Source organism: Oryzias melastigma, linkage group LG6, assembly GCF_002922805.2.
Source record: "Oryzias melastigma strain HK-1 linkage group LG6, ASM292280v2, whole genome shotgun sequence".
Classification (NCBI taxonomy): domain Eukaryota; kingdom Metazoa; phylum Chordata; class Actinopteri; order Beloniformes; family Adrianichthyidae; genus Oryzias; species Oryzias melastigma.
In genome coordinates this window covers 3,622,505-3,648,624 of record NC_050517.1, presented here as the reverse complement: position 1 = coordinate 3,648,624, position 26,120 = coordinate 3,622,505, and the positions used below count along the sequence as shown (strand labels likewise).

At 41.0% G+C, this 26,120-nt stretch overlaps 1 protein-coding gene across 5 annotated transcripts in view; it reads left to right on the top strand.

Moving 5' to 3' along the window:
- Window positions 1–22,707, top strand: part of LOC112152349 (transcription factor SOX-6) — a 148,575-nt gene extending 125,868 nt beyond the window's left edge. For 4 of the 5 annotated variants that reach the window (XM_024281866.2, XM_024281863.2, XM_036212170.1 and 1 more), the window contains 4 exons: window positions 13,650–13,758; window positions 14,231–14,401; window positions 16,982–17,195; window positions 21,097–21,445. In XM_024281866.2, the coding sequence (XP_024137634.1) occupies window positions 13,650–13,758; window positions 14,231–14,401; window positions 16,982–17,195; window positions 21,097–21,445 (843 nt within the window). Of the gene's footprint in view, window positions 1–13,649; window positions 13,759–14,230; window positions 14,402–16,981; window positions 17,196–21,096 lie in introns of all 5 variants that reach the window. The other variant, XM_024281865.2, reaches the window with a different exon arrangement.
- Window positions 22,708–26,120: the final 3,413 nt, after the last annotated feature.

Genomic DNA, 26,120 nt, shown 5'->3' with positions numbered 1-26,120 from the left:
AGGCAGAAATATTATTCCAGGATAAATCAACTTAAACCTTAAACATTTTTTTTATTTTTTTAGCCATGGCAACCTGCTTTTATTTCAAATTTCTCATTTCAAAGGTGGCTTTAAAATGAGAAATCACTTTCTGAAGTGAGCCGATCCACCCATGTAAACAGTGTGATAAATGTAAAGTGAGCTTATTTCTCTCCTATTCAATTCAATTCAATTTTATTTATATAGCCCAAAATCACAAAGAAAATTTGCCTCATTGGGCTTCATGCAGGTAATTTTACAGATGCAGAAGATTAGTCATAAAATATGAACAATAGTTAAAAACTAAACAGACTAAATAAACTGGTTATCCCTGCCCTTAGACCCTCCCTCCCGGTAAGGAAAAACTCCTAAAAAACCTGAGTCAGAAAAAAAGAAGAAAAATGGGAACTTAATTTTTTTTTTTTTACGACAAAATAAATCTATACAGCTGTTTTGGTGGTGATATGGGTCGTACGATCCCATCAGCCCGTTGTGAGCGCTTCAACTCACAACTGCATGTTCAGACAAAAAGAACAACAAAAAAAAACAACTAAACTCGTAACCGAAGCAGCTCCAACGCCTGAGAGGAACTTTAGTTTGAAGGGAAAAATAAACTAATAAAATGCTTGTAGAAGCATTAAAGTCATTTATTAAAAAGTGTATGCTCTCTTTTTAAAAATTATACGCATTTCTTTAACTGTGTCTTGGCATTTTCAGAGAGATATCCTCCTGGAACAGATTTTCAAGCCAAAACAGAGCTTATATTGTGTTGAAACAGTAAATATGGAGAAAGACTTGCAAAGCAGATCAGAATAAACCTTAGATAACTTTCAATATTTCACTCTCCATACAAATATTTTTCTGTCAAAATGATACAAGTTAGAAATGAGCACAAGATAACATCGGGTCATTAATAACAATAAAATAAAATGATCTGGAGGGTCGGATAGAATTAAACTAGAGTGTGGCGTAAAGACATCGTATGACATAAGTGTGTCTAACTTTATCTTCAGAAAAAAGTTATCAGAAAAAAAATTACATTCAGAAACAAGTGAATCAAATCGACCTAAAATGTTCTAAAATAGTTTCAAAATGATATAAATCATTTTTAGTCGATATTGTAAACTACTGTTCGGATTGAGATATGGTCAGTTGATCACAGTGAACATCACACATGTGATGCAGCAGAAACTGATCAACCATCATTCCAGTCTTTGAATTGATCATGGTCATCCGACCATACAGTGTGCTAGAATGCTCTAATAATCATTATTCTGATGTGGAAAAAACAACAACTTAATCAAACTAATATATGAATAGATTTGACATCCATTCTTCTTTACTTGTTTGTACACATATGTAATTCATCTCTGAGTCACACTGGTGGAAGTTTGGGATAAAGATGTCTGGGTCAGTTTTGGGTCAGTGAATCAGATGCTTCAAAATCAACTCTGGATAGTATCACCAATCACAAATTAGGATATGAATCGAGTCGTTGTTGAAATGAATATTTACACCACTAGAAGTCGTATTTTGCACTCTGCAGATGAAGTGAAGCGACATTTTTTGTGTTATTTGTGTTTGTCGTTGCTGCATTGGATGAACAGCCCTCGAGGACAGACGGCAGTTGGGTAAGAATGTGACGGTCAGTGGTAGAGAAACGGCTGCGAGAAGGATTTGAAACTCAAAGCTTGTTTTCTTCAGCAGCAACTTTTGAACAATGACATGCATATGTTCAGTAATAAAAGACTTGAGGAACCTCAGTTATTTTTAAAAGAGAAAGAAACATTGTTGAGGAAAGACTTTACATTTTTCTGGATTAGCTTGAAGACGTTGGTGGGAGCGCGGCGACACACACGCCTGCGGTTCTGCTTCCCCCTCTGCTCTGTCACTTATTTCCCTCCAGGATGGATGTTGATGGTTTCTCCTTAGCGAGCGCACAAGTCAGAGGAATATTCATGAATGATATTTAGTGTCTTTTGGCTCTTGAAACTTCGTACTTCTCCTCTCATCTCCATGGCCACCCAGAAGCGAACAGCTTTGAAGAGGGAGCAGCTGGGCCAATGACAAGTGATGATTTTGGCGTGTGTCTCTGTGTGTGCGTCCTTTTGTGCCTGCCTGAGAAAGTGGGTGTTTTTTGGAGAGGAGTGGATGTTAACATTAGTGTGTCCATGTGTGTTTAACCCTTTAACACTGGAGCTCCAGTGTTTATCTTCTTTGATACTGTAACTTTTCAACCGTTAACAGGATCATTCTTGTAGATTGTGATGGAGAAAAGCGGCTCATTGAGCCGCTTTTCTCCATCACAATCTACTAGAATGATCCTGTTAATGATTGAATAAAATACAGTATGTTACAGATTTTGTCTTTAAGCATCACCGACGACGCCTCACGCCTAGCTCACATTGGCCCCTGAAGCGATCATGAAAAATACATGAAAAAATTGTACGTCTGGTGTGAATTACAGGAGAGAGCGGATGTTGCACGCACTCCGCCCAGCACCACTTTGCAGTGCTTCCACATCCAGTGTGAACCTAGCGTTAAGGTGCATTCACACCGAACAAGATTTCCGCGGTGGAGGCGGACAGTTTTAAAGTCAAGTCGATAAAACCGACGCGACATGAAGCGATCTAAAGTCCCGCGATGTGGTTTGAGCGACGAGGCACGAATTGGGCGGCGCAGCCAAAATGTAAATATCTGAAGTTTGATAGGTAGACGCGTCGCATCAGCCAATCAGGAACTCAGCTTTGGGCACGGGACATTTTCAGTGACTCGATCAACAGTCAGAATATTAATCCAAAGTGAGTGTTTTTGTCCAGAACTTCCATCTATTTCATTTACCCATTGGAGCCTCAGGTTCTCAGAGCTCATCCGGCTCACTCGCTTGATATGCCGACAGACAGAGAGCTGCTGTGGGGTGCAGAGGCTGCTGGCTCTGACCTCATCCAGACATTAAAGAAAGAAAAAGGTCTCCTAGTTTTATTTTTCCCCCTCGAGTTAATCCGAGACAGAGAGCCTTCAAGCTCAGCCACAGAAACACAGAAACACTGTGGAAGCTGCTGTAATACAGACACAGTCCCCTGTACCAGGAAAATCTTTGAATAATCTTAATCCAAACATGGAGACATGATTACTGATGTTTTTGTAGAACTCTTCACAATCAATAAACCTGATTTATTTCTCAACATCATCTGTGTCTTCATACATTCTAAGTGAGATATCCACAGACACCGATCATCCTAAATGCATTAGCTGGTAGCTCCTCCCACTCCTCCCACACCGCGGTGTCAAGCTCAGGAACACATTTTCTGGCAGGTGACCACCAGCGAATTTGTCCTGTGAATCATGTTTGGTGTGAATGCACCTTTAAAGGGTTAATGGAGTCCAGTGGAAGGAGGAGGATGAGAGGGGGGATCCCAGGCCGGAGGCTTTGCTCTCTGAGTTTTCCTTCCCTCACGCCTCCACCTCATCTGTGGTTCAAGCCGGATAACGGCCTTTGTACCCAGATTTCATGTCCACAGGGAAATCCAGACTCCAAAACATCTCCAATCAGGGATCAGAGGTTTGGTTAGAAAGTCGTAAGTGTTATTAGACTGGCTCTCCTGTGCCTGTTGCTTGTGAGGATGAGGAGCTCTGAGAGGAAAGCAACTCATGAATATTTTAGGGGTGGAGACTTTGAACCCACCAAGCCCAAGTAGGTCACGATTGGTGCACTCCAAGGATAAGCTGTTTTGACATTTTTTTGGGCTTGTTTGCCTCACCATTTTAGGAGGAAAACATCCACAATCTGACAAAATAAATCACTGCTGTACTCACTCTGAATCCCAAACTGACTGTTTTTAATAAGCCGTTATCCTGATAAATGCTGAAAAACTCATAAATATGAATTCCAGAGCAACTTATGCTGATAAGCTTTTTTATTTATTTAGGCTGAGAAGTAAGTCACTTTTCAAGCTTTTTATTTTACTAATTTTATAAGAACAAAACCAGATAAATGCAGTAGTTTGGTTTATAGCTGCACGCGTGGCAGTATAAAGCTAATTTGGAAAATCTCAAACTAATTGTTTCCGAATGTAGAATGAGAGCCAGCATTGGTGTTTTGTTGTTAGTCTATTATTTGTTACCTAACAGCGCCCCTTCAAAGCCTCGTCCCCTCAGCTGATAATGCATCATTTCTTTAAAAAGAAAGTTTGATGTTTATTTGTCCTGAAGGGCTTTGCTTAACCCTTTAACACCTTTAACACCGGTGTTGCTTAAACACAAATAAACCCAAAATCTTTAACATACTGTAACCTTTCAACCGTTAACACGAGCCAGCAAAGCCAAGGGGCCCCCATATGGATTAAAGTGTGCAGAAAATATGGGTCCCAAAGGGGTTTGTCCTGTTTCTGTGGTGTCCCCACCGGTGTTTGCCCATACTGGCTTAAGTGGTCGATCAGTGGGTAGGCTCGCTACGCTATATAGCACCTTGGTGGACAGAAGAGCTCGCTAGCTTTCAACAGTGGAGCTTGCTAGCATGCTACACCGGAGCTCGCTAATTCAATACAGAGGAGCTTGTTATAGCAGAACTCGCTAGCATGCTATAGCGGAGCTTGTCAGCTCAATACAGAGGAACTAGCTGGCTTGCTATAGCGGAGCTTGCTAGCATACTACAGCAGAGCTTGATAATTCAATACAGAGGAACTCGCTAACTTGCAACAGCGAAGCTCGCTAGCATGCTATAGCGGAGCTTGCTAGCATACTACAGCAGAGCTTGCTAATTCAATACAGAGGAACTCGCTAACTTGCAACAGCGAAGCTCGCTAGCATGTTATGCTGTTCACCGGGCAGCTGGATAAACGCACTGAGTCCCCACTCTAGTCTATGTGGTCGATGACAGGTGGGGCCACCACAGAAACTGTGGACAAACCCAATCGGGGGCCCACCTTACACCGTATGGGCCCTTCTGGCCTTGCTGGCTGGGATGAAATTCCAGTAGATTTTGCTGCTTTTCCCTATCAAAATCTACTGGAATGTTGTTGATCGTGTTAACGGTCGAAAAGTTACAGTAAGAACATAACCACTGGAGCTCCGGAGGTAAAGGGTTAAACAATTTGTGGATGGAGGTGCTGCAGACGGGGAGTGACTCACCCGTTCCACCTCCAGAGGCAGAACGAGCAGCCCTTTTTCTTTACCTTGGATTTGTTTTTTGGGTGTTGAAGGCATTCCTCTCCGGGTTTCTCCTCTGTGGAACGCCTTTCTGTTTTATGACATTGTATGAACACAGCACATTTGGCGTCTTTTAAGGCAATGAGGCAAGTGCTGTAAATAATATCTGAGTGTAACGCTTAATGCTGAGCTGTTTACTGCTCGTGCTGATTCGACTTGCCGTGACGTCTGAATGTGTTTGTCTTTATTTCGCTGTCTGTGTATTTTTGGCCTTGCAGCTTTCATTTCTAGCATCGACAACACATTTCCCTCAGAGCTGAAAGTGATCCTGTGCTCCTTTGTGTGTTGTGTGTGTGTGCGCCCTGACTCTGCATTGGCCTTGGCCATGTTAATGTCATTATAGCGGGTGTACAGAGCAGCGGCCTGGCCAGTCAGTGGCATTGTTGAGTATCGCCTTACGCTTACGCTGCCTCCAGCTGGCCTGCGGCTGCCAAAGCTCACCGAAATAGCCCTGTGTGCGACTGTGGGTGTGTTTGTGTGCAAACGGCCCTGTGTGTGGAGTTTTTAGCTCAACAGTTAGAAAAAAATACAACACGAGCCCACTTTAAAGAAAACTGGTGGTTTTCTGAAAGATTGACACATTATTACCCGCTTCCATCTGCTGTGATGACAGACTCCAGTCATTCATGTCACGTGTTATTATAACACAACTACATATTTATTTATTTAACAGGGTTACCTGTAGGGAGTGCAAGTCAGTCACATTTACAAGACACTATGTTAAAACAAGGATCTTTAACTGAATGTTTTCAGTGAGGAATTGAAGATCTGTTTTGCACAAAGTTTTTAATTTTTTAAACCAATAGTTACAGTTAATAATTAATATTAGGTATTATTTAAATGAATACATTTATAAACACTAACAACATGAAATGTAATTTGAAAGAAACTGACAAGAATTAGAGGCTTTATATTTAACATGTGTCTATTTATAACCCCTTCACCCTTTATGTTTTTTTGCTAATTTGAAACACACCATTTAATCCAGGACCCACTTAATAGGGGCATCACCTTAAAAAAAAAAAAGACAAAAGAATATTTTTTAAGAAAATTGGAACAAAATTCGGGGACAAATAGGTTTGATTTTTATTTATTTATAAAGCACTTTTCATATAAAAATACATCTCAAAGTGCTGTACATAAAGAAACAAACAAGAACACTCTCCTGATATAGTAAGAACAAAACCACAAACTGAAAATCAAATATATACATGCTAACACAGCTAACACTTATCTCGTGGCTAATGTGTTGCAGTGTTGGACTGTCATTTTTTTTAATGTCTATATATATATATTCAGTTTGGGGTTTTACTCTTATCAGGAGAGTGTTTTTATCTATTTGTTCATATATATATATATCAGTGGCGGGCCGTGCATTTCACACCTAGGCCTTCAGTAGTGCTCCATCCGAATCAACCCAACCCTCATTAACTATTTTATGGCAGTAAAACTTCTAGTGCAGGTACAGCTGCCACACACACACCAAAAGCATAAAAAATAACCTGATAAAATTTCAATATTATGTAGGGAGATAGCAAAATTTTACTCACCAAAAATCCAGATTATTTAAACACAAAATCCATCCTTTCTATCCTCAAGAAGATTTCAATCACTCTGTCGTGCAGAATCCGTGCGTTTCACAGATGGAAAGTGTTCCGTGGCTGTGATAAGCTGGAAAAAGCTGCATGCGGGAAATGTTCTGGTATTCCTGAAGCCTCTTGTGGTCCAGGAGGGATACAAACATCAGTTTTTGTGATCGATCAAGGTCTGTGTCTGGAAAATAATATTTGCGCGAGGATATTGCGCTGCACGCGCCCGCGGTGCGTTCAGGAGCCTCGTAGATTTCAGCTTCACTCCCGCTCAACGGAGTCACGGAACTCCTTTACCCGTGCCAGACAAAACTGTGCCACAACTTTACCCAGACATTCATTTTCCACCAAAAATCAGACGATCAGACGCTTTCCACTGGTAACATCTTCAAACCTGACACGCCGCTCCTCGGCACCTGTGTCCGTCAGCAGAACCAGAGCGAGCTGCGAGCTGTCCAATCAAAGCTCGTGAAAATCCTGACGTTTCCGTGGGCCTTCTAGCTGGCCTAGCACGTGGTCTCCTCCAGATCTGATTGGTTGAAGCAACAGTTTGGTCGACAATTATTGTATGCTACAGGGCCCGCAGAACTGATTGTGAAGGCCTCCGGGCAGATTTCTTTGACCCTAGCAACAAATGGTGCTGCAATGTGATTGGTTAATGCTTAAATAGGAAAATACACGTTTGGAAGCAGCGCAGCCAGGGAGACAGCAATGAAAGGACGAAGACAGAGCATTTGGAATTATAGAATACGTATTCACGGAAATAAATAATAATTAATATCAGTCTGTGATTCAGATATTTTTAGGCCAGCAGAGAAGGCCTTGCAGGCCCTGACGGCCCGCCACATATATATATATATATATATATATATATATATATATATCAAACTCATGACTACGATTGAGCGCCCCCTACCCCTATATATATAAAAAAATATATGTAAAAAGAAATTACAGTCTGACACTGCAACATTTGGCATGATAATGAGTGTTAGCTGTGTTAGCATATTCACAATAACTCCCAACACTGTACCACAGTGGTCCCCAACCACCGGGCCGCGGCAAACAGACATACAGATGTGACTCTCACGAACAGATCTAATCTTTTGAACGGTCACAGAAATGCTCAAGCAATCTTATCCATCTAGATGAACATTTCAGAGAAGTTATTAACACGATTCCTGTGAGGACTGCCATAACACAAAGAGGAGCAGGAGAGGGGCGGGGTGGGGGTAAAGGGGAGAAAAGGAGAGTTGCACTGTACGTGCAAGTAAGTGTGCAGGGGGAGGAAAGGGGGGTGGGGGTGCTCAGTCATAGTCATGAGTTTGAGATCTTCTGTTTTCTAAAAAAAAATGTTTTTGTGTTAAAATGTTTCACTTGAAGCTTTTGCATGAAGCTTCACAGTAGTCGGATTTATTTCCTATTCAGCATCAATAATTAATTTGTTGTTTACATTTTATTTCTTTTTTAATGAGATGATCTTATAAATAGTAAAATAAACTCGTTTTTAACCACTTCTGACATGATACTGAATTAAGAGATCTTATGTGTTTTATCAATCCTCCATAATGCCCTCGTCAGATGACTGAGTTAAATGATGATCAAATCTATTATCAGAGCTGTTTATTATTACATTTACCCCCCACCCCCAGCCCATGGGTTGGGGGTGGGGGGGTTGACCGGTCGTCAACCACCAAAAGGTAGGGGACAACCGGTGTACAACACCTAAAAAAGCCCAGTCCAACATGTTAGCCGCGTTGACAGTAACACTCAGATTGCCGTGCTGTGTACTTCTCAAAGTTGCTTGGACATCAGACAGCACAAGCAGAATGAATTCACCGCACTCCGGGTTATAAAACCACAGTCGTTTTTGGGGGAAAAACATGAAGGTTTTTAAGGGCTGCTTATAATGTAGAAAATGCAGTACTTTTTACGTTCTAACCTCAATAAAAATCCTTTATTTTTTCTTTCATCTGCAGTCTGAACACTGCGTGTAAACGTCCTGGTTCTGAAGCACAATTTATAAAGAAAGAAAGACTGTCAAATTTGTCCTTTAATGAAAGAAACCAACACCTCTGACAGTTTCAAGTGTTGATTAAAGCTTACCATTATGTTTGAAGCCTAAACGTCTACGTTTTAATAATGCGTCTTACAAAAGTGAGTCTGGCACCTGCAAATAGACTGTTGAATGTCTCCTTCTTAGAGGGAAGCAGCCTTGAGTGGTGGAGGACTGCTGGCTGGTAATAAAGGCCCTGAATAGGAGGAGTGGTAATAAGAAAGAGAAAGGGGGGAGGAAAAAAAATAGAATTGTGCTGACTGACAGCTCCATCACACATTATAAAGCATGGAGAAGGAGAGACAGATGAAAAGTAGGAGGAGCGATAGCGGCAGGAGGGGGACACAGGAGCTTGCCAAATGTGATCGGTCCGGGAGGAGACAGTAAACGGTTGCGGGTCAGCTAAAGCAGACCGTGCTGGCAGAGGGCGAGTTGTAACTGTGGTAATGAGCTCAATACGGTATGGATTAAAAGAAGAAGGGAAAAAAAGTGCACCCACATGCAGCCCAAAGTTTGGAGCGTTGCCGTGGCAACAGCTGAGAGACAGACGCCAGAAGGAGAAGAGACCAAGCAGAACAAAAGGGATTGAATGACTCTTACATTAAAAATTGTACCTTCAGCCGCAATGTGTTCTAAAAAAAATAAAAGGACTGCAGCAGCTCAGTGTGACTGTTTTCAACATTTTTAGGAGGATTTTTCAAACTCTGTTTGTCTTCTGGTTCTTTTGTTTGTTTGGCAAAATAAACTTCTTTATTTCTTGTGCAGGGGCAGCGGTCCACAATTTAAAACCAACGAGGATAAAGCCCAAACAGCTCCTAAACCAGGTCCATGTTTGTGTTTTTACAGACAAAAAGCATGTCCAAAGTCCGGCCCATGGGCCAAATTTGATCGCCGTCCAAATGACGACCAGTCTGCTGGCTCCCGTCATAAAATCAAAAATATTTGACCCCCAGTGCTTGATAGACTACAATATAATCCGTCATTATCATGTGGACACAACCTGTGGTCACTTGACCTTTAGGGTCAAACGACAGGAACATATATATATATACAGTGGCGGGCAGTGCATTTGACACCTAGGCCTTCAGTAGTGCTCCATCCGAATCAACCCAACCCTCATTAACTATTTTATGGCAATAAAACTACTACTGCAGGTACAACTGCCACACACACACCGAAAGCATAAAAAATAACCTGATAAAATTTCAATATTATGTAGGGAGACAGCAAAATTTTACTCACCAAAAATCCAGATTATTTAAACACAAAATCCATCCTTTCTATCCTCAAGAAGATTTCAATCACTCTGTCGTGCAGAATCCGTGCGTTTCGCAGATGGAAAGTGTTCCGTGGCTGTAATAAGCTGGAAAAGGCTGCATGCGGGAAATGTTCTGGTATTCCTGAAGCCTCTTGTGGTCGAGGAGGGAGACAAACATCAGTTTTTGTGATCGATCAAGGTCTGTGTCTGGAAAATAATATTTGCGCGAGGATTTTGCGCTGCACGCGCCCGCGGTGCGTTCAGGAGCCTCGTAGATTTCAGCTTCACTCCCGCTCAACGGAGTCACGGAACTCCTTTACCCGTGCCAGACAAAACTGTGCCACAACTTTACCCAGACATTCATTTTCCACCAAAAATCAGACGATCAGACGCTTTCCACTGGTAACATCTTCAAACCTGACACGCTGCTCCTCGGCACCTGTGTCCGTCAGCAGAACCAGAGCGAGCTGCGAGCTGTCCAATCAAAGCTCGTGAAAATCCTGACGTTTCCGTGGGCCTTCTAGCTGGCCTAGCACGTGGTCTCCTCCAGATCTGATTGGTTGAAGCAACAGTTTGGTTGACAATTATTTTATGCTACAGGGCCCGCAGAACTGATTGTGAAGGCCTTCAGGCAGATTTCTTTGACCCTAGCAACAAATGGTGCTGCAATGTGATTGGTTAATGCTTAAATAGGAAAATACACGTCTGGAAGCAGCACAGCCAAGGAGACAGCAATGACAGGACGAAGACAGAGCATTTGGAATTATAGAATACGTATTCACGGAAATAAATAATAATTAATATCAGTCTGTGATTCAGATATTTTTAGGCCAGCAGAGAAGGCCTTGCAGGCCCTGACGGCCCGCCACTGTATATATATATATATATATATATATATATATATATATATATATATATATATATATATGCATTTTCTAAGAGTTCAAAGAGTGCGGCTGATTGGTTGGCCCTCACATATGCATCATATGTGGCCCTCTTTGCAAAGACACTCATGTCCTACATGCTACAGCCACACAAACATTCAAATCCAAAACTGAAATGAAGTTAAAAATTATTAGTATAAATGTGACCCTCTGCTCTGGATTGTTTCTAAACTACTTTCTGTCTTTTCCACGACTCTTTCTCCAAGAGCATTTATTCATGTCTTCCTGATATAGATTTGCCACAAAACTCTTGAAATGTATTTTTTATTAGCATTTTATGACACATTTTCTACCTTCAAGAGAACCGTAACCTGCAGCAGCTTTTCACTGCCATTTTGAAGCCAAACATGAGTCTAAATGCCGTTTTTCCGTGGTTCTGAGGACTCCTTCTCCTGACAGTTTTTCCATCCTCCACCTCCTCTTTCTTTTGTTCCATCTTTCTTTTTTCTTTTTTTTGGTCCTTTGTTAGGCGGTTGCTTCCTGTGGTGAGCATGGCACTGCCCAGGCACATGTTCTGTGGTGGGCCTGATTACAGCCCTGCCGTAGTGCTGACATTGGCCTGCACCGACTCCTCATCTATAAACACACACATATAGGAACACATACACTCCGGCCACTAAGTTCCACCAGCTTTGCCAGCGGCTACCGCGGCATGACTTCACCCAGCAACCATTCTTTGCGTCAAACAAAATGCCTCCGTCACCAGAAAGAAAAGTCTGAGAGCTTAGAGGGAGGAGGCAGAAAAGAAGGGAACAAAGAGGGAGAAGAACAGCAGCAGAGTGTGGATGTGCGGTTCCTCTGCAAAGGCCTTTATGTTTTCAGCTGCAGCTCTGGAGTGTGTTGGGGTAATTTTAGCTGGAAGGCCTAAGGCAAGCTACTTCTAGAAGTTATTTGTCTAAGAAAAAAAATTATACAAAGAACCTGAAAACCGAATCGGAGGAAGACGAACGTGACTGTAGAAGTGGAGTTTACAGTAAATGTTTAAATGTGAACAAAAGCCAATATTCTACATTTATAACATAAAAACATTCAGAAAGTAGAATATGTAGGCAATCCAAAGAAAGACATACATGTTTCACTAATATAGAAGAATGTATGGCATAAAGTCAGATAATTCAACAACAGGCGAACAAATTCTAAAGACTTTAGAGATCAAACACCAGATAATCCAGAACACTCATCACTTAGTTATTTAGAAGTGATCATGAATCATTTCATCTTGTCAACATCTATTGTTTTTTACTTACCGGCAGCTGGATTCCAGTAACTATTGTGAAGAATTTTACAGTTTTAATTACTGAAAAACACAATACAGTAGAATTTCTGTGTCCTGTTTTTCGATTTACTGTAATAGAGCTGTAAAATGAATCACAGTACACAGAAACTCTCCTGCATTTCATTTTACAGTCAGAGTACTGTAAAATGAAATGCAGTAGTTACTGTAAATGTTCCTACAGTAATTGTTCCTTTTACAATAATTCTGTATTTTCATTTCCAGTTTATTTACTGTAGTAAAAATACTTGGTAAATACTAATGTATTTTGGTTCTCTTATGACAACTTCTTCAGCTGTTTTGAGTGATGGCCATTTTCACCCTGTTATCCTAGTTTACTGCATTCTCTCTTCCAGCTGCCTTCAGCCAAGGCCATGTTCACCCGATTGAGTTCTTAGATCAATGCAACACCAGACTGCTGAAATTGCAGTAAATTTTACAGAAATCTGTTACAGTTTGGTCATTGTTGTCCCATTCATAGATGGACATTTCCATGTCTCCATACATTAATGTAGCATCACAATTCCCCAGAAAAGACACATGAAGAGGGTACAGGAAGGACAAAAAATCAAACATCTTTGATCTGTATTGCAGTAGAACGTCATAGAGCAAAAATACATCAACATAGAAGCACACTGATTTAACAAAGATAAAAAGGTCCACAAACACACTCCCACACGTCCAGCCTGGCGTGATTGCACAGCGCTCTACGGCACCGTTAGGGGGAAGCAAGAAAGAGAGTCACCAAGACATTCAATCTAGGGAAAGGGCCATGGAGAGGGGAGGTATGCAGGTTTCCATGACAACGGGCTCTGCTTATCGCACCTTCAGCGGATTGTTTTGCTTTGGTCGAGGGAGTGTGCCCTTGGCCCGGGAGTTCCTGATTAGAGACCATTGTTTGGGGGCTTGAAAAAATGAAAAACTAAAAGACAATCCTGTGTATCCCCTACCCTACCCTTACCTACCCTTTTTACATGTAGTTCAAGTGTTCACATGATCTGTCACCCGCAGCATGCCCATAGAAACAATGTACTTGAAAATGTTCACTCTACAGGCTTGCTGAGTGGTCTACAACCTTTAAATTTCATGTGTGCACCGTACAGATTTTCCCGTTGTTTGCCCCCAGACAGCCCATATCCACCCAGAAGGGCAGTTGTGACAAAAGCATTGAGTGAAGGATGTGAAGCTCAAAACTGAGTCCAGCAGCAGCTGACATATGGTGTCAAAACCACACCTCTGTTTTCGTCCCTAAAATCTTATGTGCATCGTCACTTGTTGACATTTTCTTCTTATGATATTTAAGGAGCGACTACACTACGAGACACTGAGCCAACATCTAGGGAAGCTGGGGGAGGACGCTGGGAAGATGGTCCATCGAGTCATTGACCTGACAAGACCAGAAGATTTGGACGGTACACAACTTTGTTTGCCTTCTTTTGCTCGCTTTTTTTTCCATTAATAAAATATTGACTTTGGAGCACAAAAAAGACAGTCTAGGTACATGATGTACATTATACTGAATATTCCTGTCTGTACTTTAGCAGGAAGTGCTGTCATTTCTTTTGGTTTCTGAGATATTTTAAGGATTTTAACAGTGCAGAAAGTAACACAAAGCAGTGTCACAGAATAAAGTTAAAGCAAATTCCTGCCCAAACCCACCTGTTTCTCATAAAGCACCACTGTTTACAGGCTGGGAGAAGCTAAGAAGTACTCATCATGGTTTAGTTTAGATTCAGGGGAGTAAACACAGGAGCCAAGGTAGTCTCAGATGGAAGAAAATTAACTCTACTAAACTTTTGTTTTACTTTTAGTACACATCTTGATTCAAGAATGCTAAACCAAAGCCTCATGGAGAGATTTGTCATCCTTTTTCGTGTTTCTCAGGGAGTAGCATCACAGAAGCGCGTGTCTTCCGGGAGGCACGGGGCAGGAACACCAGTGAGCCCCACATCAAGAGGCCAATGAACGCCTTCATGGTTTGGGCCAAAGATGAGAGGAGGAAGATCCTGCAAACCTTCCCCGACATGCACAACTCCAACATCAGCAAGATCCTCGGTTAGATCATTCTGTTCTTGGATTTTTTGTCTTTTGAGCGTGTGATATTAACAAAAAATGAGATTTTCCTCTGAATATTACATGCAGCTTTTTTCAAGCATCAATTGAGGTCAAACAAATCCTTTCGGAAATGCTATTGGCCTTTTACCTCAACCCTTTAACACCTGAGGAGTTGCTGGTGACGCTTAAACACAAAATCTTTAACATACTGTAGATTTCAACCGTTAACATAATAATTCCAGTATATTCTGAAGGAGAAAAGCGGCTCAACGAGCACATTCACACTGTGCTCAGTATAACGGTTGTTGGTAAAACGGGTCTGAGGTTCTGCTGTCCAGGATGGTGTTGAAGCCTTTTATGAATGTAAATGTTCCTTCTGAGGATCTGAATACACCACTTTTTCACAGGTAGGGAATTGGTTTGCCTTTGATTATTGGAACCTGCATTCAAGCACTTTGCATCCTACAGAATGCTACCTATGTCTGAGATTCTAACTTCTGTTTCAAAACTTTCATTATTGATTCGTCATCATTTGCTTTTACAAGTGCACACATGCTTTAATAAAAAACTATACCTTAATTTTGAACAGAGGGATGATGAAAACAGAGATGCTGTTAGCAAGAAGCTGTAAAGATCAGTTTCTTGATCTTTGTTCAGTTTGTGTGAGGAGTTGAGAACAAAAACTGAAGTTGTGTATGTGTATATGACTGCATGTATACAAAGCACGTCCAGCGTAATAACACAGCTGGACTTTGGGGAGTTGGTGGGTGGCAAGCAGAAAAAAACCTCTGTATTTCCTGTGTCAAAAATACAAGAAGAGTTTGTGATAAACCTTGATAAACAGGACAGTGAGGCGAGTGTATACATCAGTTGTCTAAGAGCTCCACAGATGTGCAGCATTTTCCTATCCACTTGTTGAGGAAGGCCTTCTCACTGGAGAGCAAAGGAGTACACAATGTATCATTCTTCTATCTATAGCAGAGAGGAGGCAGAGACATCCACTCCCGAGTTTTAAACAGCCTCTTAGGCTCAATGGTTTCTGGTCACATTAAAATGTCAAAACTTACAGCAATCCTCATTAATACAACTTATGGGGCTCGGTATACTTTAACGGCCCTCTCATCTCATCAAAAAACACATGAAAAATGTTCATATAAAAACTTTGAAGTGATTACATATTTGGAAGTAGGAAAGTTTGGGTCAATGTGGCGTTTTTAGAGGTGGCGTTTCAACGAGGCGCTAACTTATGTTAGGTTCACACTGGATGTGGAAGTGCGTGGAGGTTTCACATGTATCTTGATGTCATTTCCTGCCAAAAAAAAAGCCAAAAAAGCGGATCGCTCGCGGCTCAAGCACAAAATAGACCAGACGGCATTAGCCTACCGCGGAGGACGGCGGCGCCCCGCTTCTGGTGTGAACCACACCATAGGTTAACAAAGGCGCCGAATGGTAGCGGCCTCGTTCCACTGCGCTTTTGCGTCCAGTGTCAACCAGGTTTTAGCACCTCTTGATTCTGCTTAAGGCAACAGAAGAGAGCTAAAAATGATTAAAAACCATGTTTAACCGCGGCGTTACACAGTAATAGTGTTCAATGCAAGTGAAAGACGGCGCTTCACCAGATGAGCTGCTCCCCTGTCCCAAACCCAAAGTGAACCAAAGAGCTGAGATCTCCAGTACAGTCGGTTAAGTCAAGCCGGCTGAAGGCAATGGTTCAGGATTTAAAATGAAGAAGTACTGAGGCTACATCCACACCTCCACCGGCAGCGAGTGTTCATGCTGCCGCTTCCACTGACGAGTCCATGTGAACGTGCTTCTGGTGTTCACGTGTCGCAAAGCAAGTTCCTTCTGTTTCCGGGCTCTACGTGAAAAACGCATCTCCACGGAAAGTTCAACCAGGTTGAACTTCGACCAATCAGATCCCTCTTAAGTCACAGAAGTGCCAACTGTTTGAAATTGATCATGGAGGAGAAATTAATTCTTTAGCACCAGAGCCATGGCCAATGACGCGTAAACACTAAATCTTTAGCATACAGTAACTTTTCAACTGTAATTCCAGTAGATTCCCACTTTTCCCCCTCAGAATCTACAGGGATTATGTTGATCGATTGTGATAACAATGAAAAAATGACAGTAAATCAAAGAACATAAAGACTGGAGCTCCAGAGTTAAAGGGTTAATAATTGGAGTTTGTACCCAAACAGAAGTATATGACACAGTTTTTCATGCTGCAGAATTGATCTGTGAAGAAAAAAACTGGTGCAAGATTCCCCAGGTTAGCACCACCGTGACATTTTATCACCAAGCGTGTTCCAGCTGTGGGTGGTGGACGAGCGCTGGTATTGGATGGCGATGCTGGACAGTCCAGTGTGAACATCATGGACAAACGCACATGCATGAATGTGGATTTAATGTGTTCTGAGTAGATTTGGGGCATTTAAGTTCTGCCTGTTATAATTGGGAGGAAATGAACTGGTACAACCACCATCTGGTTTGTAAACATTTACCTGCTCAATATAACGTTTCACAAAAACATTCGTGAACTCTCCTGTAACCTTAAATATGTGTCATTTGTGCGACCAGGTTCTCGCTGGAAAGCCATGTCCAATCAGGAGAAGCAGCCCTACTACGAGGAGCAAGCCCGCCTAAGCAAGATCCACTTGGAAAAATATCCCAACTACAAGTACAAGCCCCGGCCGAAGAGGACCTGCATCATCGACGGCAAAAAGCTGCGCATCGGGGAGTACAAGCAGATGATGCGGTCCCGGCGCCAGGAGATGAGGCAGTTCTTTGTCGGGTGAGTGTGTTTCATGCTAGTGTCCCCACAACTGCAGTTGAAGGGTTACCTTGGAAGAATTTGAGCAAAATTCTCAACAGAAGGACAGTCTTGGATGATTTATTGAAATGCTGCTCAGGTGTGTTTGAAAAGTTTTCCTTAAAGACAATGAAAATGGTGTTTTTAGAGTTCTTGTGTCCATTTTTTAAATGATGGATGACAGATATAAAAAATAAGCACAATATGGCATTTCTGAGTGTTTCTTTATTCGAAGCACAAAAAGCATTTTGAAAAAGATCCTATTTGTAAAATAAAAGCTTTCTGCTCTGAGCACTCAGCTACAGGGAGGGGAAGTGGGGCGGGCTTGCTCTGTACCAACGGTTGCTCCCTCAACTCAGAAGGAAATTTCTAATGAACTTGAGTGAACGAATGAAATATTTTAAAGGATTTCTAATGCTGCTTTGCAAAAACTATGCTGAGGAAATGAAACAGGATTTTTGATTTTGGCTAAAATCAGCATCTTCATCCTTAAAGGGTAACCAAACACTAAATCAACTTTTTTTGTCTGTTGACCTCTATAAATGGGGCTTTAAAGAAGATTTCTGCTGGTCATTGACACATTTTTGAACATTAAAAATAAAATAGTTTAATTCTTGAAAATATAGTCCAAACGTCTGTGTGCTGCTCCCTACAGGTTGAATTGGGGTATTGCAGTTTAATTTTGTGACGGTTAAACCATGTAAGTTTCAGAAGTCTCTAGTCATGATCTGCAGCTCCAGTAATGATAAGAGTCCAGCCCCTGTGGGTGGAGTTTGCCTCCAACTTCCCTGTTTGGTTACCCTTTAAAAGCCGACTGGTAACACTTTGAGGAAAGACGATCCTTTAAAGCAGAGGCCCCCAAAAAATACAGATCTGGCCCTCCTCCACATTTGTACCGGCCCCCAAACACTATGAGAGATGCATGATTTTTTTTTTCCTTCAGTCTGGCCATGTGATCAAGCTCCCCGTAGTGTGACTTTTTATTCCACTTTATTGTTATTAATAGAGATCAAAATCTTTGATCTACCTGGTAAATCTACCTGTTATTTACAGGTATACATTTTTATAAAGAATGACGTAGAAGTAATTATGTTAAAAAGTTATGGTTTTAAAGTTTTAAAAATGTAGTTTTAGAGTGTTCAATCAATGTTTATTCTGTTCGGCTCGAGATGAAAGATGTGTTTTGGATTTTGACCTCTTGTGTGATTGAGTTTAACATCCCTGCATTGAAGGATGTGGTAACAAGTCAAGATTTGCATATTTTTCACAACTAAAAAGTTTAACAAAGTTATATTAGAGAAGTGAAATTTCATCGTTACATCATTTATGAGACAATCAGTGAAACACTTGAATTGCTCTTATTTCTTTGAGAAACTGTCAAGGTTTTCCTCATTTTTAAAGAATTCAAAGAATTTTTGCAAATCATGGCCGTGCATTGAAGTTGCTGTATATGACTGTTTGCACAATAGAGGATTGAGTGTTTCTTTGATCTAAATGGATTTTTTCGATTCTTTGAAGGAAACTTCCATCGTTTTCAGAAGAACCCGTGCTCTCGTTGTGAGGTCTCTCTCCTTTGTGCGCCAGCGGCTTGTGGAGTGACCATCGGGGTTTATAGAGCCTTTGTGAACAGTCTGGAACCTCCTGTGGTTTTATCTGTTAAATCTTTTAAATAGTTGCTGAAGGACAATATATTTTCTGGAGTGTGCTGCGCAGGGAAAACAGTGGCACTGTCCTAATAGAAACCAGTCGTGGAAGTGTTTAAAGGCATCACAGCGGCTTGTGTTGGAGATGGGTTTAACAGAGGCCGACTGCAATAGGAGACATTTTTAATAGCTTGTCATTTATTAAATTAGGACAATGCCGGCTGCTTGCGGCCAGTGAAATTGGACACAGACAAACGGAGTGGAATATCGTCTGTAAGCAGATGTTAAAGTGGGAACGGGGAGCGAGGCAGACATCCCAGGCTGAACGCCACATTCATGCGTGTGGTCAAGGAAATGTTAAAAACGCTCCCACTCTCCAGGCCTGGACTTTGGGTTCGAGTCTCTGGCACAGTCGACATGATTAAAGCTGAGGGGCTTTAAAGCATTTATTATGTATATGAGTCTGTTGGAGCGTATGGAGCACATCAAGAGACGGAGTGGGAAAAGTCTAGAGCGAGGAAGGTGACGGACAGCAGCCTTTCTTTGCTTCATGAGGTTGATGTGAGGAGCCAGAGGGCCTGTTTTAAAGATGAGCTCTTAGCCTCATAGCATCTACATCCCAGCGAGCTCTTTACCATATGCTGCTGGGAGCTGGCAGGTATGACTCTGTGCTGAGACATGCTCAAACAAATGTTTGTTCTGAGTTAAGAAGCAGCTTCTTCAAAGAGAACTTCCTGTTTTGGGTACAGTGTCTTTAAAGTCCCCCTCCAATGAAAATCCTGTCTTTTTAGTTTTTAACATGTCCGTGTGACATTTTCCTGATGGAAGAGAACAAATGTAATAAGAAATCATTTTATTTTTGCATTTCTGAGTATTCCTCGTCCCAGCTGACATCTGGATCAGAACCATACGGCTGGACATTACCCAGATTGATGGATGTTTTTATGTAGCAGCCGTGAAGATTTATGCTAGAGAGACACAGAGCTATAAGAATCAGACAGGAGATTTTTGGAAAAAAGGCTTCAGATAAATATGAGAAATGGCTTTTTAAGACATTTAGGTTGTGGGATTTTCATAATCATAATTAAAACACTATTTGGAATTATTTTTGTAAATAAAAAAATCATCGGGGGACTTTAACGTCCCGCATCAGTCACATCTGTTTTCAAAGTGTCCCCAGTGGGCCATTAACCATAATGATTTTGTTTTTGGGAAAACCTGTGTCGTTTTCTAGGACATAGTCTCTGCAGAGCGGCAGGAGTTCATTAGAAATTCACCTCAAGTTCGGAATAAAAAAGGAAACTATTTTGCTGCAATGGGTTTTATTTATAACAAGCACTAAGATTTAAATTAGGTTGGTATTGTGTTTTTTTCTGAAGGTAACACATTTTTCATGCTTTTGATTTACTTAGAGATCAAGAAAAAAAAAATCATGTTTTTATTCATACTTTACTACTTTGGGGCAGGAATGACCAATGAGGCTATTGTCCTTGTTGTTCTTGTTCTTTAACCCACGTGTCCAAGTCAAGGCCCGGGGGCCAGATCCGGCCCTCCAGATCATCTTATTTTATTGTTATTAATGACCCGATGTTATCTTGTGCTCATTTCTAACTTGTATAATTTTGACAAAATATATTTTTAATGGAGTGTAAAATATTGAAAGTTATTTAAGGTTTAAGTTGATTTATTCTGGAATAATATTCCTGCTTTTTATTATTTGTATCTATGTTAAAAAGTTACAGTTTAAAGTTTTAAACATTGCCATTCTCCTAGATTTTTGTACTATTTTGGAATTTACTAAGATTGTTTTGGCTATTTTGGAGTTTAGCTAATATTTCAGCTACATGCTAGCTGTTTTGGCTAAAAAGTTTCTTTCTTTTAGGTCTTATTAGGATAATTTGGCATCTAGCTAATATTTTAGCTGGCTATCAGCTTCAGCGTTTTTAGCTTTCAATTTCAGCATCTTCAGTGGCCAAATTCAGCTTACATCATTCACACTAGCATTATCACAGGTAATTCTATATATCTAGTTCATAATTATGTTAAAAAGTTACATTTTTAAATTTTTAACATGTAGTTTTAGAGTGTTTGTTCCGTGACCTAAAGTGTGTTTTGGATTTTGGCCCCTGTGGGATTGAGTTTGACCTGTGGTCTAATCAGATTACTGTCTGTTATTTTTTCTTCTTAATCCTCATTTAAACAATCATTGATTTCTTCGTCTTTTCTCTTTTCATGCTCAGGCCTCAGCCACCTATCTCTCTGGGCAACAGCACAGGAGGTGTAGGAGTCTACCCGGGCGCCATAACCATGGCAACAGCTGCCACGCGGTCCCCGCACTTGACCTCAGACTGCTCAAGCAACTCGGTGAGCCCAGAGCCGACTGTCCCCGTCATTCAGAGCACGTTCAAGGTGAAGTCTGAGCCCGGCGGGGGCGGGGGCAGCAACGGCGGTGGGGTCGGCTCCTTGGATCTGCCCGGTGACCCCGCCAACGGAGACGAGGACATGGACATGTACGAGGACTTCGAGGATGACCCCAAGTCAGACTATAGCAGCGACCACGAGACGCAGGAGGCCGTCGGTGCCAACTGAGCATGCTCAGGGTTTAAGGTGTTAAAAAACATCAAAACAATCCAACAAGTCCTATTCCACCCAAACAACAAATCTTTTAAGGACAGTTCCTTCAAGAGGCATGCTTTCAGGACTCCACGCACAGAGAACGAATGCCCAGCAGGAAGAGGAACTCTGCAGACATGCTCATAAAATGGAAGAACGGCGCTCAGTGTCAGATGAACAATCCTCTGATCAAGCTGACAATGAGCTTCAGTTTCCTACGACAATCTTAAACGGAGCGACGTGGACTTTAGAAAAGGACTGTGGGAAAGCGGGACGACGAACAAACGAGCAACGGACACATGGCTGTGTGGTTTGGATGAAAGAGCATGAAGCGTTAGAAACTGTTCTTTGACAGCTATTTGGTCTTAAATGTTAAAGGAGTGCTTTAGTTTGATTATTTAGAGTTGACCCCCCCCTACTTGTTTTCTGCTCTCTGACAGGTCACTGCCTGTAAAACTCTGGACTGTCGAACTTGAAATCTGAAAAGTTTTTAATATAAATCCTAGGTCTTGTAATCTTATAGTCTTACTTTTTCATATAAATTGAATGCTACATCCTTTTTTTCCCTCTGCAAACTGCTTGCATCCCATTACAGTTCTCTTTTTTTATATCCCAGCTCAGGTATTAATTACAAACTAAAGGGAGGACAATCCCCTATTATTACTATTATTATTATTATTATTATTATTATTACTATGATAGGTCAGGAATTACCCAGACTCTGTACAGATATTCTTCAAATGTGCCAAACATTCACATCTACTTGGGATGTCGTAGTCTTAATTTCTATTGCTGCAGAAAAGTCTTATAACTTTTTCTATCCGACACAACGGGCTCTGTCTTTAGTAAATGCCGGCTCCCCTTCACACTCGATCCAGGCAGAGCTCAGAGAAAACACGTCTTCATTACACTCGGTCACACATGCAGCCCTTTAACTCTGACAGGTATGAAGCGCGGCGGCGTGGAAAGCTCCGGCTCTTCTCCTCGCCACTGCATTGGTGCTGTGGTAACCACGTTGCCCTTAGATCCTTGGGGCCAAACGTTTATGCAGTCGCTGCAGCGCAGTGCCAGCGTCTGTCTCTTTAACCCTAGAACTCTTTCGCTATAAAACTTACACCATCACTTTTGCTGGATAATTTTTACCCGATATAATATGCCCAATAAAAAGTATTTGTCATAAAAAATAGATCCAAATGTGACAACACATGATAAATTAGAGTAGCTTTCTTATATTTTTGTGGTTTATGTAAGAAAATGGAAAATATAACCATAGGAAGATCCTAAAAACATGCTTGAAAATGAGGGAAAAATTATGAAAAAAAATAATAATGATACTGGAGACTTGGTCTTTGGTCCACTCATTCCTGGGACACGTAGGACTTTACCCAGAGACCATGACACTCAGAAACATGCCATATTTTGGAAATCATGTCAGTACTTTTGCTTGGGTGAAACCCCCCCGCCGATGGTGCTCTAGGGTTAAATCAGGCCAAAGGCATTTATCTCTTTTCTCTCTCGGCGTCAAAGGAAAAATGTTCAGATCCCTCCCTCGTTCTGTGCGTGAATCGCTACAAAATCATTTTTTACTTTTAGCTTGTTTATTTTAACACTTGTGTTTTGCAAAATGAATAAAAGAAATCCAGACAAATTGGGCAGCAACTCTAGAAAGTAAGAGAGGTGAACAATAAAAAGAAGAGAGGAGTCCGGAGCAGTGGCAGCCACCACACGCTTTTTCCACCGTCGAGATGTTTTTCTTTCCTCCAGTCAGCGTTGCTCTGCGTTTTTATTGCTTTCATCAAATGTCACATTCTTCTCTGTAAACCTGTTTTTGCTGTGTCATTTTTCCAGACTTTTCTACAATTCCTAACATGTTTTAACTTTTCTGGGAGCCCTGTTTAGTTGCTTCACGAGTCCTCCGAACATCGCGTGGAAAACCTCCAGCTGGGACTGAACAATGAGTTCTGATATACAGGAAACTGTAATCCTCATGCATTTCTTTTTGTCACACATCCTAAGCACTTGATACAAATTCAATGTTTTTTTGTTTTTTTTTAGTATTGACTAATGTGAAGTTGTTGTTTGATTTGAGACACAATAGTCAGTGAGAGGTCATACGTTTGAGTGCCGGGCTCCAGTAAAAATTGCCATTTCTTTAGAAGTATTTCTTTTATTTAAGCAGGTTTGTGTCGCAGCTCTGACAGGGTCACGTGACCTCTGACCTCTTTGATAACCTTGTGGGTTGTGGCCTGCAGAGGCAGAACATATTTCATGGTCACACACATTTTGGTGATGAATATTGTATTTGAAATTCAATTGTGCATTTTAACATTTCATTGTATTTATTAGCCGGTTTTGGCTCTAAAAAGTGTCAGTACATCTTGGTGAGAATGACAATCCAGAAATATATATAATAAAAAAAAGGAAAGACTTGAGCTGTGAGTCTGGCCGTTGTGTTGTTGCTCTGCAGGATGGCCCCGGTTTGGTGTGGTTGCAGGTGGAGCTGCATGAACTTTTATTTCCATCCTCCAGAAAGAGCTGGTATTTTTCCACCAAACTAATCATTTACAACACAAGGCTTTCCACTATATTTCAGTGGCCCATTCCAGTAAATGTGGCCTATTGTTTCATTGTGTGTGAGTGTGAGGTAATGCTACACATTCTGCCTGCGCTGTGGTGTATACGCCACGGCGCCGCTCCTCACTGCACGCAGAGAAACAGAGAGCTCAGCCATATGCAGCCACATCATAAATCTAATTGTAATTCCCAAATCAACTGTAGCGTCACCCTTCCAGGGGCGCCGGCGAGTTTGTCACTCTCCTTTGTGAGCGCCGGGGTGTGTGTGTGTGTTGGGGCTTTTAGTTGGGAGGGCTGTTTGAAATCATACTTGTCCGTCTGCCACGCTAATCTCGTTAAATAAGTCGTCATAATTTACATTTCCCTTTTCCTTTCTGCAGGACGAACACTCGCTGCTTTGCACATTGACAGATAGTTTTTGTGAGCGTACAGTTAGTGTTAGTGTATGTAAAGCTTTCAGCACTAAAAAAAAAAAAAAAAAAAACTTCACGGCAGTTTCATAAATACCAACTTTCACTCATACATACACACTTTATTTATCCCAAAGGAAACTGTTGCAATATTCCGCTTTTACCGACTTCTCCCAGATGTTGAAACTGGTGAATTCACATAATGAAAAAAAGAAAAATGTCATCAGAATGTGTAAACATGCTCTCACAAGTTTTTACATGACATTTGCGAAATGCATATTTTATTGCATTAAAAGGAGACAGCTGGCAGGAGCAGACTTCTCCTGTCTGCACCTTCACTGCATCATTATGTACGACGGAGTGTTAGGACCACTTTATAAACAAATGTTTGTTTATTAATTAAGACTTAATTAAGAAAATTTAGGAGAAAAAGTCGTAACTGCTAAATTAGGAGAATAAAGTCGTATATTTATGACTTTAAAAATCATAGGCTAAGTTTATGACTTTTTTCCTCGTAAATTTATGAGATTTAAAGTCATAAATTTACAAGAAAAAAATTGTAAATTTGCAAGATTTAAACTTGTAAATTTACGAGAAAAAGATTCAAACTCGAGATTAAAAGTCGTAAATTTCCTATATTAAACATAATAAATTAATGAGAAAAGACCCAGATTTGTCTGTTTATCAGAGCCGTGCATGAAGATGAAAGACGTGGAGAATCTTTTGAAGATTGATTTCCAGATTTCAAAAAGAATTCCAAAAAAATTCTGAACCTTTTGGCGACTCGAAATCAAACTCTCAGTGAAGCTGACTTTCTGGGTTTGCTGTCGGTAATGCAGAGTTTGGTATGTAAACTAAAGAGCTCAGAGATACATGTTCACAGGACCACCACTTTATTTTACCCTTTATTCTCATACCCAGAAGCCCTTTCACTGCCTTACATCATGTCTCTGTCATTCCCAGAAACGTTCCATATGCCTCCTTCTCCAAATGAAACGTCCCGTTTCAACAAAGAACAACAATGTGAAATGACAATAGTCTTTCACATCAGCACAGGAACATCGAAATTTCCCAAAACTGGTCCTCTTTAGTCAGAAACATCACAGAGTTGGAGGAGATCTAGTCTTTCATGGAGGAAGAAATGAGTGGAAGTGAACAGCTGCTTCATCGACGAGATCTGCAGAGATCCTGCAAGCTGCCCATCAACGAATAAAACATTAATAAACTGTAAATCAAACACAGAAACTTGCAAACATCTGTAACGTTTTAAACATTCAGTTTACCTGTTAAAATCCAAGACGCTTTTCACAGTTTGGTCGGTCTGCTTCAGCTCACGGCATAAATTCGCTGGACTGTAGACTCCCTTCCACTTTAATCGCATACATTTACCAGATTAAAACTGATAGATTTCTGAAATTAAAAGTAATATTTCTTCTTTGGTGGCCCTAATACTCCATCGTAATTATGAGACTCACCTCAAGCAAAAGTAAAATATTTTCCTTTTTTATTTCTCAATCCGAGACTTTTCTATTGTAGAAAACGAGATTCAAACTCAGGTTCAAAGTTTGGTGATCCAATTCAATTCAAAAATCAAGATCACGATTCCCAAACCGATCCACAATTTTATTTTAATCTATATTTTTCTGAATGGCTGCTACATGTACTAC